This window comes from Anopheles maculipalpis, chromosome 3RL (assembly GCF_943734695.1).
Source record: "Anopheles maculipalpis chromosome 3RL, idAnoMacuDA_375_x, whole genome shotgun sequence".
Classification (NCBI taxonomy): domain Eukaryota; kingdom Metazoa; phylum Arthropoda; class Insecta; order Diptera; family Culicidae; genus Anopheles; species Anopheles maculipalpis.
The window spans coordinates 52,314,848-52,330,910 of NC_064872.1; the positions used below are offsets into that span (position 1 = coordinate 52,314,848).

General features: G+C 43.8%; 1 protein-coding gene across 2 annotated transcripts; it reads left to right on the forward strand.

Annotated features, from left to right (window-relative positions):
- The first annotated feature begins 3,605 nt into the window (after window positions 1–3,605).
- On the forward strand, window positions 3,606–16,063 carry LOC126561670 (bestrophin-2). 2 transcript variants are annotated; one of them, XM_050217959.1, is made up of 8 exons: window positions 3,606–3,716; window positions 13,257–13,367; window positions 13,439–13,610; window positions 13,686–14,534; window positions 14,621–14,882; window positions 14,954–15,120; window positions 15,200–15,395; window positions 15,480–16,063. In XM_050217959.1, the coding sequence occupies exons 1-8, from the start codon at window positions 3,646–3,648 to the stop codon at window positions 16,061–16,063; spliced, it is 2,412 nt and encodes an 803-aa protein (XP_050073916.1). In that variant the 5' UTR covers window positions 3,606–3,645. The 2 variants fall into 2 exon arrangements, with proteins under 2 accessions (XP_050073916.1, XP_050073917.1); XM_050217960.1 differs by having other exon boundaries at window positions 15,516–16,063.

The following is a 16,063-nucleotide window of genomic DNA, read 5'->3' on the forward strand; positions in this document are numbered from 1 at the left end:
TTCAACATAAAAATCGAAATCGCTGTCGATGCCGGAGTAGTTCTGCATTATCCCAAGCAATAAAAGGACTTGTAACGCAAATTTGTTTCTTTGTTGGTAATAAACCCGTTTCCTTGATTTGCGTTCTGTTCATTATCAACGTTCAAGTTGATCAAGTTTAATTTTCCTCCTTTGCTGAAAACTGTATTTGTTATACGTTGGTTTAAAATTATGTTGTACAAACACCATTTGTTTTAATTTGCTTCCTCCCAACCGATTTCGGTTCCCAACCAACATTTGCCTTGTTTTTGAGAACACCCTTCCGCATGGGACAGAGGTGCCTGGCACACTTAAATACTTTTGGGCTAACAATTCAACAATATAAAACAATACAATAAGCAAAAACAGAAACAACGAAACGGGTTTATTTCCAACAAATAAACAACACAAATACTGTTTTACAAAACAACTGCTTTTTTGTTTGGGGGAATGCGGAATTACTCCGGCATCGACAGCGATTTCGATTTTGATTTTAATTTTGAATCCGAAGCCTGCAATTTCTTCCGCAATTTCTTCCGCAGTGCACTCCGGATTACTCCGGAACAACTTCCGGATTACGACGAGGGTTATGAGGAATGCCGCGGAGTCGGATTAATCCGACTCCGGGAAAAATGAGGATTTACCCATCACTACTAGAGATTCGTAACAGTTAGACTTAGCATCGACAACAAACCACAAACAAGTGCAGCTGCAATACACGTGATTGATACTGATCTTCTAGAAATTTTTCCGAAAAAAAGCCTCCTAAAGCCACCAAAAGTGTGCTGAAATATCTTCCACAACATCAGCACATTTCAAAACAATTCCAAACAATACCTTCACCAAATACCAACGGTGCAGCCATTGTTCTATCTGCCAAGGGAGAAGCAGAGAACAGCAGAAACTGCATTGTTCTGATGTTCCAAGACCGAGACCCCATTCACAGAACTGACCCAACACACCAAACACCAGCTTCCAATTCATTAAAATCCGAGCTTGTAAAAAAAAAAGTGCATCCGACGACCCCGGACGTCTTTTTTTCGATTTTTTCGCGTGCTGCGTGTTAAAACCCAAGACCACAAATCAATTGTACGCACGCAACACAGTAACAACACGGCCGTTGTTGTTTTCAGCTACCCAATAATACCTTTGCCCCACACAAACGATGACTCTACCTGCTGATTAATTCCATCTTTGATCGTGCTTGGTTTGTTCGAACCAACCATTCCTCCTCCGTCGGGGAGGAATCCACTCCCAGCCCAAAACCGATGAGCTTGACGTTTGACGTTTGAAAACGAGCCCTTCCTATAGCTGGCGGACGCAACACAATGGCCCATTTTAATTTCAGTTCCTCCAGCATCGCTAATACCAATTCATTGTATGATCGATTACACCCATACATGCACACTATCCCTTTCTCGATTTGCTGCTCATCAGCAACGGATCGCAGCCGGTGAAACGAAACGTGAGATTAAATGTTTTCTCTTCACTTCATCCCTTTGCTTTTCGAGATGATTTGACATTCACTCATGTCTATCGTCGTACGTCGTCACACTGGCAGGTGTGTTTCGTGATGTACGCACAGCTACATCGCGATGAAACGTACAAAGAACACTGCTCGCTAATAAGAAACCGATAGCCTAACGAATAATGGGCTTTATTTGTTTCCTAATTAACCGGTTATTGGTCGGCCATTTTTAAGCCGTTTTTGTGGGACTGTTATCGGATGGAGCGACATCACTCATCACGGTTGGAACGAAGGGAACGTGGGGGTGTGAAATTCTTCACCACTGCGTGCCTGGGTGCCATGTTGGTGGAGCCTGTTTTGCGGTGTTGAGCTGCGTTGATGATTTCGGGAAGCTTCGACAGCAGGTTCACTTCCAGCAAGGTTGGGCTAGAATATTTTCACGCCCTCACCACACAACAATCTTATTGCTGGATCGTTCGGTAGGTTAGAGCGGTTAGAGAGAGGTTTTGGCAAGATTTTTATCACAGCTAATTATTCACGTCTCGCGAGAGTGGCCCAACGGGTAACCTGTGTCTGGCTTTGGATGATGGCACGAGTTACCAGATGGAACCAACTCTGGTAATTTTACAATTACGACAGGGTTATTAATGACCCAAAGCACTTGAGACTGTAAAGGCTTGTTTAGCGACATTGCAATAGCGCTTTGTTTCTGTCTAATCTCAACAAATCACCTACAATACACAAGCTGTGAAATGATTTGTGGCGCATGTACATTACGCCAAAGGAATCGTTGCAATGCATTTCGCAAGTGTAAATTCAATTACACACAAATGGTAAAACAGTAATCTACAATTGATGGACAATCCAGTAGATTTATAAACTGAATTATTAACCTAGAATATTTTTGGATCACTCCACACTACGCTCCAAATCTCCCACGGAGTTAGACGATCCATTAGAACCGCCTTAGACTGGCTGTCGCCTTTGCCATTATGACCGTTATGACCGTCTGGTGCTCCTACCAGACGCCAGAGTCCAGTTCAATGACCGTTCACCGTCGAATTGTCACGAAAGCGAAATCCGTATCCAATGGCTAGCTTCCCACACTTATTTGCACGCCATTAGTCGCTGCTGGCCAAATAAGGAAGTGTCAGACTCGAAGTTGTCCGGCCTCACCGGAGTTGTACGGTATATATGTGTTTTTACTGTCTACCTCAACACTACCGGTGACATACACGTTTATCTCACCCAAATGGCAAACATCCTCTTACGATACCATGCAGAGGAAGCAATTGTTTCAACAACAAAAAAGTTCAAATTTCCATTAAAATTCATTCCCTTCCTTTCGGTCTCTTCTCATGTCCATATACGGACGACCTGTTCGAAACTAACATTTCACAGCACCCTGGCGAATGGCGTCGGCTTGATGGTAGTAGGAACGGAAATCAGTGCAAAAATTATACAACCATCCGGATGAGTGCTGCCATAAGTGTTTCGCACTCGCATTGTACAACAAGTAACGCATTTTGCGCAGTTTAAATGAAAATCCCGTGCCCAGTGGAACGAGCAAACGGAAAGAAAAACAAAAACCCCAAATTATGGGCTCTGAAAGAATCGATCAAAAACAAAAGCGAAAGTTTTTGCTCCAACCTTTAACTGAAGGCATCGAACGAAACGTTTGAAATTATGCTCATTTGCGACAGTGTTTAGACAGTAGAAGTGATCATCCATTTTTCTCTTATCTTCCAAAGCGCAGAAGACATGCGAATCAAACGCACCGTTGTTCACAGATGATCATCGCAACAGGTAGCGATGCGTAATCCTTTGATCGTGACGTGACAAGTGACAGAGGAAATGTGCCCACCATTTGCGTAAGCTACGAAAACCGTGTGAGCAGTTGTTGAACAGAGCGCGCAAACCAATATTCGCCATTTCCAGTGTGATCGATCACACTCGATCAATTTATCAAGGTGCATGTAAAGTATTTAAGTGTAAGTGTGTGTGTGTGTGTGTGTACTTGTGAATGTGCCATCGCATCTGGGGAGCCCGCGTCGCATAACCGTGCTAGTCATACACGTGCAAGTCCTTCCGAATGAATCAGTGAAACCCCACGCCGAAACTGCTTTCAGCCGTAAAGTGGACGCGTGCCGCAAACGAACATGACTGTTTCATATTCAGCAGAGGTACCGAATGGTAGCAATTTTGGCGTATTTTGGCGCATCCTATGGAAGTAAGTATTGTAGCCGATACAATAGGGTACCTTGATCAACTCTATAGTGTACACCTGTGCAAAATATCCAACCGTGCATTTGGTGCCATCTCCATCCATCTGCTCCGTCCGTCTGCTATCAGCGTAAAACGATATTTAAATATTAATCGATCGATTACATTCAGTGGCATAGCCACTTAAGCCTTAGCTTCAGTGGTGCGTGTCTACATATTTGTCAATAATACACTCCAAGGGGAGCATACAAGTACGAGATCACCATGTAAATTAGTTTAGAAAGTAAACATGTGAACATTGAGTAATTCGTTTCCTCAAGGATGGCGAATTGCCTAAAGGTTGAAAAGCAATTTTTTATTAGCTTTTTGAGATTTGGAACTTTACGATCGCTATAGAGAACTGAAAGAGAACTTTAACATTTTGATTATGAAAGCTAAAGAATGTAAGCAAAGCAGCTTAACAAGCAGTATTAGTACACTATTCAGGCACTATATAATACTGGATTTCGAGCCATATAATGGAATAGTAAATTCACTTTGGAGAATCCACAGCGGCTAGTGCATTCCGCATAACATCATTTGATGCGGCCTCTATACTTTCGGGTATGATACCTATTAATATCCTAGTAGACGAAGAGCCCTTATCAAAGAAGACCGGCTTTACATTTGGACAATAACAGCATACGGGCTAGGCAACGCGTTCGTATCTAAGTATCTATTGAGCGTTGGCATTGAGAATAGAACTCATCCTTTTACGGTTTTTGGACTCATAACTTCATCAGTGATGTCAGACAGTGGATTGGGAGGAAACACAGATTTTGGTTGATGAGGTTGATTTCTTTCTATTATACTATTATCAGGCACTACAGGGTTCTATCTCACAGGCGTATGTGAGTACTGGGACTATGAAGGTACGATACAGGCCCAGCTTCTACCTTCGCGACAGGTTTTTTGAGGTGAGATGTTTCCTCAGGCTGTAGAATGACCGGCTGGCCGCCAGCATCCTAGCGCGCAACCCCGTCTCTGTGCCCATCATCAATTTGTGCCGCCATCACCCACCATCTTTGCCTCGTTAATCTGCAACCCGAGGTTTTCTGCCGCCTGCTCGATCCTTTGGTAGTCCTCTGTTACCTGGGAGAGGCCATCATCAGCGTATGGCAGGATCTGGATTGACTTATGGAAGATGGTTCCCTGAGTCACGGATGGCCCTCTCTAGCGCCAAGTTGAATAGGAGACAGGCGAGCCCATCTCCCTGACGCAGGCCTTTGGTGGTAGCATAGGACCCTGATAGTTTTCCATCCACCAGGTGAAACCTGGCATGTGACGTTGGTCATGGTCATTCTAACAAGCCTGATCAGTTTGGCCGGGATTCCAAAAGAGCTCATGGCCACGTAGAGTTTTCTTGAGATCTATGAAGAGATGGTACGTGTTAAACTGCAATCTTCTCCAAGTCTTTCTTTCTAAAAATGGTGATTATTCAAGCAACTTTGTCCACAGGGTCCTTGCGGGACATGACTTCTTCAGAACATATAGCTATCGTGTGGGATGTGTTCAATCCTGATACATCAGTGTCACCACATCATGTTTTATTTGAATGCAACCGCTTCAACGAAGAAAGAGGCGTTTGAAAGCAATAGCCCTCATGCCTGATGTAGAATTAACCACCAATATTGCTATATGTTGTCGAAATACTTGATGCAACCTCCCCCTTGTCCTGAAGATAAATGCTCACCTGTTGAACCAGGACTTGGAGGGTGGAAGGCATGAGTAGGTAATGAATAAGAATCTCCTACTACCCTTGAGTTTCCAGGGTGCCTATGCAAGGTTCCCTCCCTGAAAAAAGCCCATAGTAACACTTTGCACTGGAATGTAATGGAATTTTGCATTCACTGAGGAGAAATTTGCATCGCGGCTGTGAAATTTTGCAATCAGCAGTAGTTTAAGGAAGTAGTTATTATATCAACTTTTATAATTATTTTTTTGTATAAACCCGCTCTAATGTGAATGATGCGGCCAGAGGAGGATTTAGCCCTTCTTGAGGATCTAAACGGAAATGGGGGCCTTTTCATGGAGGGCCATGTAACTCTACATCCTATGACCGGAGGGGGCAAAGGCATATCAAGCTGAAATCCTTTGACGCAGCGTATCGATGTCTAAATCAAAAGTGTTAAGCAGGGGGAGGAAGAGGAGCTGCTTTTCCTACAAGAAGCATAGTTCAATGTACTAAGCGGGAGTGCTTTTCACCACAGCAGCTATCGGGACCCCATCCATCAGATCCACCAGCATTTAAACAACTAACTATTTCGTTTTGGGCTTCAGGCGAGGGCCCCTATTCAGGTGGGCCGCTCAGTCTGCTTCTAGGAAGATCCGCCACTGGATATGGCAAGCTAATGTAAACAAACTACTAGAAGATGACTGTTCATGAGTTACTTCTTGAGAAATTGTCACAATTAGGGATCAACAGCATAATTGTTTCCTTGTTGCAGTCATTTCTAAGTGAGCGTACATATCATGTTAAACTAAATGTTAATTTCTCTACTTCCTTCTGTTCTGGGGCCGGTGTTCCCCAGGGTAGTGTCTTAAGTCCTCTATTGTTCGTCCTATTCCTTAATGACATTGCTTCTGTCTTGCCACAAGATAGCTTTCTTTGCTATGCCGATGATGTGAAAATCTTTTTCCCAATCTCATCGGGTGCGGATTGCGTTTTCCTTCAAACTGTTCTTAACCGTTTTTCCTCTTGGTGTGCTCATAACTCTCTCACCCTTTGTCCTGTGAAGTGTCAAATCATTTCGTTTACTCGTTCCCGCACTTCTTTCCTATATCCTTATGTGCTTGATCAGGTCCTAGACAACCGGGTTTCGCTGGTCAAGGACTTAGGCGTATGGCTCGATAGTGGCCTTACCCTAACGTCCCACATCGACTCTATGGCTGCTAGAGCCTGGAAAACACTGGGTACCCTGAAGCGTATTGCTCGTGACTTCTCTAATCTTCTGTGTTTGAAAACGCTGTACTGTTCGCTGGTCAGGTCATTGCTGGAGTATTGCTGAGTAATCTGGTCACCAACAGCTCGGATCCATATGGATCGAATCGAGCGGGTGCAGAGGTCTTTTACCAGGTTTGCGGTTCGCAAATTCTATGTCCCTAACCCTAACCTAACCCGTTCTATGTCCCTAACCGTTCCCTTCGTATTCGTTCCCCTTTGATTATCCCTAGGCGCCGTACGTCTGCCGGTCGCAACGATCCTTTTTTGAGGGCACTGCGTTCGTTTAACTCCTCGTCTCTTGTGTTCGATTTCCATCTCTCCCTTACATCCTTACGCTCCAGTATGCGGTCTTCACTTTAGCACTTAACTCCCTCCCCATTTCTCTAAGTTTAGAGTTATAATTTTAAGTAGAGTGTAAGAGTGTAGTGTAGCCTATTGGCAGACAACACGTTAATAAATAGTAATAATAATAATAACATAATAATAATAATAATGATGTCCAATATTTTATAGGGTTTCGATCCATATAATTAAAGTTTTGAACCACTAAGTGGAAGTTTTCAAATTGATAATGGAATATTGCAAGTTTCTTGTACAGCTTTGCAACATCTTACACTCAGTGAGGGGAAACGTGCTAAACCACAGTGGAACATCATATAAAGGGGGCGGCCTGGTGGTAGGGCGAAAATGAATCTTCACACGGCAGAACCGAGGTTGAAATCCCATTCGGATCGTTTCTCCGAAGTGAGGATTGACTATCCAACTACGTGGTATCGGCAAGTCTAGTAAGCCATTACGATGGCCAGCGTGACCTTAGAAGAAGAATCACTACTTAGGTTCTTTTCAATACAAATTTTTCTCAGTAGTGCCTTAGTTGGCGGATTTATACCGATTTTTTCAATAGGGAGATTTTCCTTTGATCAATCTTGAAGCGGTAAAATTAATAGAGTCCAAACCATTAAAATATTTCGTCAGGCGTATTGCGGATAGTGCAAGATTTTTTTTCTTCTATCGTTTAATGTGTGTATATCTTTAATTGATATAAGAGGCGGGGGACAGATTAGTGGACTACAGATTAAAATAAAAATAATAATCACTGTAATGTTGCCTACATTTAGCGCATACGTTTACATTTTTCGAGTGCTTACAGAATTCAAAACATTTATGCTGTATTGATCCACCTAGTGAATATTATAAATGAGATTCCTCCAGCTAGATACTCATCTTTGGTTCAGGGATTCTCGATACTCATCTTTCGGAGTAGCCGACCAAGCAGCCCTGATCATTCCATAGAAACTATCCTTATTGATGCGCGGGTGTTCTTACTATGGATTGGTAACGTATAAATGCTATTGTAATGAGGCACGTTACAGGGTTTATCAGTCCATAGAACAAGCATAAGAAAAGCTTAAACTATGCAGGACACAAGATGCACAATCTCGTCCGACTTGAACATATATTACATCAGTTTAGCTACACTGTTTCAAGACAATCCGCGATTCGTTTCCCAAAACGCTTAGATTGTTAATCATTCAGTATAAAAAATTAAATCCAAGAATTCACCTTTGTATGCTAAACATAGCCATCGTTAATGTATAGAAAAAGGGCTGACTCTGACGATGTTCTAAAATAATCAGATATTGTGTTATCAATTGAAACAGCGCAGCTAAACAAATGTAATGTGTGTTCAAGTTGGATAAGTTTGCGCATCTCAAATTTTACATTGTTCCAGCTATTCTAATGCTTGTTTTATGGGATAGTAAACCGTGTAAGCTAGGCTGGATATTCTCCAGTTCTAACTGTCCCTATGAATTCTCTTATTAAGAGCTGGAACATGACGGAACGATTGTGTGTCTTAGGTTCTTGTGTGTATGGTTTGTTTTATTCAATAACGATAGACTAGCCATATTGCAAAGCAGTTGATAAAAAAATTCTATATTGATCCCCCGGGCCATGGGAAATTTCAAACTGTTGAAATCGTTGTGGAACTGACAAAATATCTTAAAATAAGGGTTTCAGTCTCTTCTCCGTTTCCTCGTTTAAGTGGTTTGTGCATGCACCAGGTTCTTAAAAAGCGATTTCAAAGCGAGAAAATTTCATAGACACTCATGAGAACCTGAAATTTTGGTTTTGAAATCTCTCATGGCACGTAGACTTTAAACAGTGAATAATGTACCTTGTAGCATCCCCGAGAAATACAAGCCTCCCCATATGCGACTCGTTCATTAAAAACATCAAACAATTACCTTAGTTTTTTAATTAATTTCAATTGTCAGCCACAGAAAACAAAGGAAGCCCTAACATAAGTGGTAAATATCCCCCATTCTGTTCCGATACCTTCGCAAAATAGCATGTTATCGTTGCATTTGCATCTCGCTGCATTCATCTTTACAGCAAAATGTCAAACACAATGGCATCGTAAACGGTTTTCAGTCATGCAAATTGTACGGGCTACAGGCAAAAGATCACAACACCCATCGACTGGCACAACGAGTGGTCTTCCCTTGGCCATCGTTCCTAGCAAACTCACGTTTTATTAATTTCATTTTTTCTAACGATGATTTCGTTTCGTTTTTTTACTACTTCACCCTCCCCGTGCTTCCCAGTACGTTTTGATAATGTGTTACCCCAAGGTTAGTGGGCGGAACAATCACAATCACCAGCAGCTAGATTTATCGCTGAACGTACAGTGTCTATGTGGATCGAAATCGATTAATCGATTAGCTAAGACAGGCGAATCGACCCTATTGTCTCTCAGCAAACGTTTCATCGTACCAGAGCGCTAGTGAATGTGTGTTACACGGTTCACCATTGTGTTGATCCGGCGATCGAGGCTTTCCGGAAGTGTTCCGAAATAGTACCCGTTTGCCCGGTTTGCGAACTAGTTACGATACGGGGACCTGTTTCCTTCAAACTGTCCCATCGCTATCCTTGACTCTTTGTAGCAGGCAGCACTACTACGCTTTACGGAGCTTCCCTAGCTGACTGACAGACTGACCGACCTGTCCATCATGCGTAGCCTTTCTTCAAGGTCACGCTGAAGAGCGTTCACATGAATGCATGTGATGCACAACAGGCAAACACAGGCTGGTCGCTACAGTACACTCGTCTCCGGTTTTTGTCGCCCATGAAAGATCAGGTGATAATTGCGAACGTTCACATATGCCTCGGATGAGGGAAACGATCGTCGCTCGACAATATCAACAACCGGTTATTTACCAACCGACTGTGATCGAGTGGGCTCTTCTCTAGAATCATCGTCACAAATGTAAATGGCTTTTGTTCGTGTGAATAATTTATTTACCTTAATTGAACAGACAAAACCACATAGTTTACACTTTAAAAAAAAAAACATTTCTTAAGTTCGTTTTGTGCGAAGTGACAATAATTTTAAAAAAATGGTAGTAACTGTACGGCAATGAAATTCCATTTAATTACTTCATGCACAACATTTTCTTAACCTGATACTAGCTCGCGACTCTAGCCAATGAAAATTATACCCATTTAAATGGCGCTGATTATTGCTAATTTTATACAGAATTACACAATGCCCCGTCAATGTGATCATTTTGCAAACCACTGCCAGGCTAACCCTGGTGCAACGAAACAATGTACTCGGTAGCTCCTTGATAGCTGAACCGGTTATTTTCGGATTTTATTCAATTTAGATGCTCTCCTTTAGCGATGGCCGTTCGGTGCTGTAGCCACCGTTCTGTAAGCAATTATTTGTCTCCTTCGTTTCGAGGCTTGCGGTGACTATCAATCAACAGTGGGCTAAACTTCCGCAAGCGTTATGATTGATGTGCGATGAAAAACCGACGGGTGTTCCAGATATGTGCAACTTAACTGGAATACCCTCAAGTAGCACAGTTTCAAGTTAGGTTAATAGTTGATACAATAATATACCTGTTTTAGAAATTGGCCTATAGAATACTTCGAACGATGTGGTATCAGCAGAGTCTCTCGCTTTCTCTGCTTGGATTAACGATCTGCTAGGTAATGCCGGCCATCAAATGGTTTACTGGACTTCAATTTCAATTTAAATTCAAATGATTTGTTTGTCTACAGTAGCTTAATAAAATTTGCTTAAAAACTAAATTAAAAACTAAACTTAAGAATATACTAGCCTCACTTAACCTCACTTAAATGGATACTTTTAAGGATGAGGATAGGTGGGAACGGAAGGATATTAGAGAAAAGGTGAAAGGTTAAAGGCTCGCACCGCACGCAGTAAAGGGTCCTTTTGGCCCACTGCTGTGCGCCTCGAAGGAACTAGAAGAGTGGGGTGACCACAAAGGTTACGGGAAGGGACATGAAAAGGGGTTGAGCAGAGCAAAGACGGAGCGTTAGTGCAATCTAGCAGGAGAGATGCGACAAAGGAAGATTGTGCATTGGCACGGCGGGATTCGAGAGAATCTAATACAAGTATCTGATATCTGACCTCATAGCAAGGTATTGAAGATTTGCCTGGCGGCAATCCTAGTAAAGGACCCTGCATCCGTTCGAACTGGTCTACCTGGATCTTGGCCGAGGGTGACTAGATAACAGTACGCAAGCAACGATCTGACCAAACAGTACTGTCACAGACTATGGAGACGATATGATGTGAAAAGTTGAGGCCAGAGTCAAGCCATACATCCAGGTCCTTAACAATAAAAACACGCTTAACTTGAACATACACTAGGGAATCGGCGCAGCACAGGAAATTATCAGGAGGCAAAACGATACAAACATTGTTGATTAACAGGACAAACGGTAGTGGACTAAAGATACTCGCTTGAGGTACACCGGCACTGGGGGCGAAAGGTTTAGAGAAAGTACTCATCAACTTGACACATTAACTGCGTTTATAAAGGAGAGAACGAAACCAGGAAAGCAGGGGGGCTTGCTTGCACCACGTAGTGGGATAGTCAATCCTGACTGCGGGGGAACGGCCCGAATGGGATTTGAATCCCGGTCCTGCCGTGTGAAGACTGGCGACGCTGTCGCCTGTACCACCACGACGCTCCATCAGCACAGTCTAATAAGCTTTTAAATGGACGGCGTGCCCTTAGAAGGTTGTTAAGCCAAAAAGAAGAAGAATATTTCAACATTAATGATTTTACTTCGTCTAGGTTTAACGGCCTACCAGGTTGTGTAGATCAAATAAGGGATTACTAATCTGATCTATTAAAAAAAATCTTTGTACAAGTTATTTATGCGTTTTCCATCGAGCGGCGCCGGTCTTCAAACGGCAGGACCGGGGTTCAAATCCCATCCGGACCGTCTCCCCGTAGTGAGGACTGACTTACCTCACTACGTGGTATTCATAAGTCAATACGGACAGGCCGTTCTAACGAAAAAAAAATCGAGAAATCGTTTGAGCTTCCCTGGAAATCTCTAGATTTCTCTAATTATTAAAAATACCCCAGCTCTTCACAGCAAACGGCTCACTCCGGTGCTACATTAACTGAGACTCTTGACTTAAAGTTCATGAATTTTCCTAGTGACTACACATCACTCCATTCACGAACTGAACTTTTTATCAACCGAGAGAAGTCGAGATATCATATCGTTCCTGGTTCACCTTTATTACACTATGACGATAGAGTACATCAACATCACAATTTGTCATTAAGTACATATTTTCTGTTAGCTTCGAGCATTCGTTTCCTACCTTTGTACAGTAAATATTAAACTTATTTGAATAACAGAAAGCAATGCTAAAGTAAGTAAACAAGAACAAATGATGATTCATGTGATTAATAGCATCTTGTTAATTTTTCTCATTTTATCGAATGATCGATAATGATCGAAACTCATCGGTGATTTCAAAAAATTAACGTTATTTTTTTAAACTATTTTACATAATTATTATTCACAACCAGTTTTGAATGTTCTTCTTCTTGGCTTAACGACCTTCTAAGTTCGCACTGGCCATCGAAATGGCTTACTAGACAGCCGATACCACGTAGTTGGTTAGTCAGTCCTCACTACGGGGGGACGGTCCGGATGGGATTTGAACCCCGGTAAATGCCGTTTGAAGACCGGCGCCGCTGTCGCCTGCACCACCGGGCCGCTCCGAGTTTTGAATGTTACAGCTAGCTTTCAAAACTGTAGGAAAAAATACAGCTTTAAATGAACAACTTCCTCTCGAGAGGATTTACAAACACGCTGTTGATTATTTTTAATTGCTTATTCGTGCTAATCCAACTGTATGCACACATTCCATCGTGCATTGGGGCTTTTTTTTTGTGAGGTCTGCTACTCGCTGTGCTGCTCTACTTCTACCGACCGCAGCCAACAAAACAATAGCCGTTGCTTTGCTCGGTAAACATTCTAAGCTAATTTCAAACACCTACTATCAACTAACTTTGGTTAGCGTCACCGGTTAGCAATGCACAACGTTGTGCGAATGCAAGTGAACCGTGAAGGCAGAAATACTCTGTACAGATGGATGAATGGATGGATATGTCTTTTAAGGGTAAAACATAGAATGAGCAACGTAACTACAATATTAACAAACTGTAACATCTGATGGAGCTTCCTCTCAACACATTATTCTTACTTTGTCTCTATCTACAGATGGCGTGGCAGTGTATATAAAGCTGTGTGGCGTGAACTGTTGGCATATCTGCTAGTCTACTATACTCTTAATTTCACCTACCGTTACGGACTCAGCGAAGATGGTAAAAGGTAAATGACAGCGATAGCGCCGTCAACGAAACGACATTTACATCTCCTATTCTACGTTCAATTTATCGCAGAGTTTTTGAAAGAATCCGGACGTACTTTGGACAACAAAGGGAAACGGTGCCACTGTCGTTCGTGCTCGGCTTCTACGTCAGTTTGGTGGTGAAACGTTGGTGGGAACAGTACCGAATGCTGCCATGGCCGGATACACTAGCACTGTTTGTCAGTGCCGCCATCCAGGGTAATGTAAGTAATCATCATATCGCTCGTCGAATGAGCTCACAAATAAACTTTCTCACTCACATATCCACACTCTCACAGGACGAAACTGGACGACTGATGCGACGAAACATTATGCGCTACATGGTGCTGTCCTACGTTATAACCCTGCAGAAGATTTCGCTCCGTGTGAAACGTCGGTTTCCTGGCTGGCAGCATCTGGTCGATGCAGGTCTGATGTTGGAAAGTGAGCGCAAAATTTTCGAAATTATGGACGCCAAAAGCCCAATGTCCAAGTACTGGATGCCGCTGGTTTGGGCTACCAACATTATCAATCGGGCCCGCAAGGATCAACTTATCCCTTCCGATCATATCGTCCAAACGCTGCTCATGGAGCTGTCCGATATTAGGCGTAGGCTCGGTGGTCTAATAGGTTACGATACGGTTTGTGTGCCGCTGGTCTACACGCAGGTCGTGACACTGGTACTGTACTCATACTTTACCGCTGCCATTATGGGTAGTCAGATGATCCCGACGTACGATGCGGCGACCGGCACGTACCAGGAGCTGGATGTGTTTTTCCCACTGTTTACGGTGCTCCAGTTTGTGTTCTACGTGGGGTGGTTGAAGGTGGCCGAGGTCCTGATTAACCCGTTCGGTGAGGACGATGATGACATCGAGCTAAACTGGCTGATTGATCGACACATCAAAGCATCGTACATGATCGTGGACGAGATGCATGACGAACATCCTGAACTGCTGAAGGATCAATACTGGGAGGAGGTCGTACCGAAAGACCTGCCGTACACCGTTGCGTCCGAACATTACCGGCGGGAGGAACCGAAGGGTTCGGCTGAACATTACAAGGTGAAGGAGGCGGATGCAGTCTACGCCAACATTGGCGCCGTTGGTAGCAAACGTATGATGAACGACGAGATGTATGCCGACTATGTACGTATCATTTAACTGACGTCATATATAGTTTACGAGGAGTTTTATTTTGGAAATTAACTCACTATTCTTCACATCTTCTATAGGAGAGTGTGGACACTCCAATGGCGGAACGACGAAAGGGATGGCTAGGGAAGGTTAGCCGAATGGGATCTGGACGAAGTTCTTCAACCGCTTACTCGTCCGGTGGTCTTTTTGCGCGCAATCGACACAATTCCGTGTACTCTAGCCCTGAAGCAGGTCTCGGACAACCGATCGTCACGGGTGCTCCTGCTCCTAAGGTTAGCCTGTACGATCGGTTCGTAAACCGAAAGTCTGGCCGCCATGCGAGGCAAATTATTAAGCAAAGTAAGTACCATCCTTGTCCACATGTTTCGAAACCAATGCCTCACACACTTTTTGTGTTTTTAAACAATTAGATTCGAAGCTCAGCCTCAACGGATCGGTCATATCGAACGTACCGCAAAAAGCACGACCACGGATACCGACACCGGACGTAACGAAGGAAAGCCGTGTCCCTCCACTCGGTACAATGACGACTAGCACCGCAAACATTGCATCTGGTGTTGCACTGATGGCAACACAGGTAAGGAATGCAATTGTAGCAGTTCCTCTCCAATAGTCAGTGCAAGACTAACATAACTGTGCTTACAATGTGTTTCTAGCTGGCAAACAATCCTTCCATTTATCCGGCATCCACCGCCACGCTCAACAACAACGAAGTTCCGGTGGTCGGAACGCTTCTTCTAGCACCGATCAAAGAGCTAGATTCAAGCTCGACGACCAACACTTTACATTCTGGCCAGTCCGCTACAGCATCGTTGGCTAAATCCATTTTGCCAACGGCATTGAAGAGCTCTGGTAGGTTCACCGTTCACTACGCTTCGTACGCTACGTTCACCAAATGTTCAGACGTTACTAATAGCCTGCTAACCCTTACTTTAGAGCAAACGTTTACACGTTCTCGTCCCTACTTTGCAGTGTCCCCGTTCGGGAAGGATGGCACTAATCTGGAGCTCACACTCACAAACTCGTCGTCCCTTGGCGGGTCGCCGAATCCGCTCGGTGCCAACACGGTCATCGTCCTACCGGCAACCACCACCACAGTGGCCGTGTCCGCCAACGGTACTACAGTAACGGGTACGATCCCGATCACGGCTGGACCGGGACGATCGCTAGATACAACCGATACTTCGAATAGTATTCGAAGTTCGACGCTGGCATCGGGCGGAGTTCTAGTGCCGAAAACGGACGCCCTGCTGCCCATTTCACTCACCTCCCTTCCACTCTCGTTCACCGTCACTCCGGTAACGAACACTGTTACTGCTAACAGCACCTCCACCACCACAACTACCACCGGCGGAACGATCATCACCGAGCTGCCATGTGACGATGGTGAGGTTAGTACCAGCGTAACGATGAGCAATGAGAAAAGTCGTGCCCCGCCCAGCAGCAATGCGGACAGTTCTTCCTCAGCTGCATCGACACTTAGCAAACGCAAACCAAAGCATGGCGAGGTTTACGTCTAG

What these genes read in the sequence shown, in the direction of transcription:
- LOC126561670 (XM_050217959.1), top strand. Translation starts at nt 3,646, where the DNA reads ATGACTGTTTCATATTCAGCAGAGGTACCGAATGGTAGCAATTTTGGC. An exon ending in CTCAGCGAAGATGGTAAAAG is followed by an intron (nt 13,368 to 13,438) that starts GTAAATGACAGC and finishes AATTTATCGCAG; the next exon opens with AGTTTTTGAAAGAATCCGGA. An exon ending in AACGGCATTGAAGAGCTCTG is followed by an intron (nt 15,396 to 15,479) that starts GTAGGTTCACCG and finishes CCCTTACTTTAG; the next exon opens with AGCAAACGTTTACACGTTCT.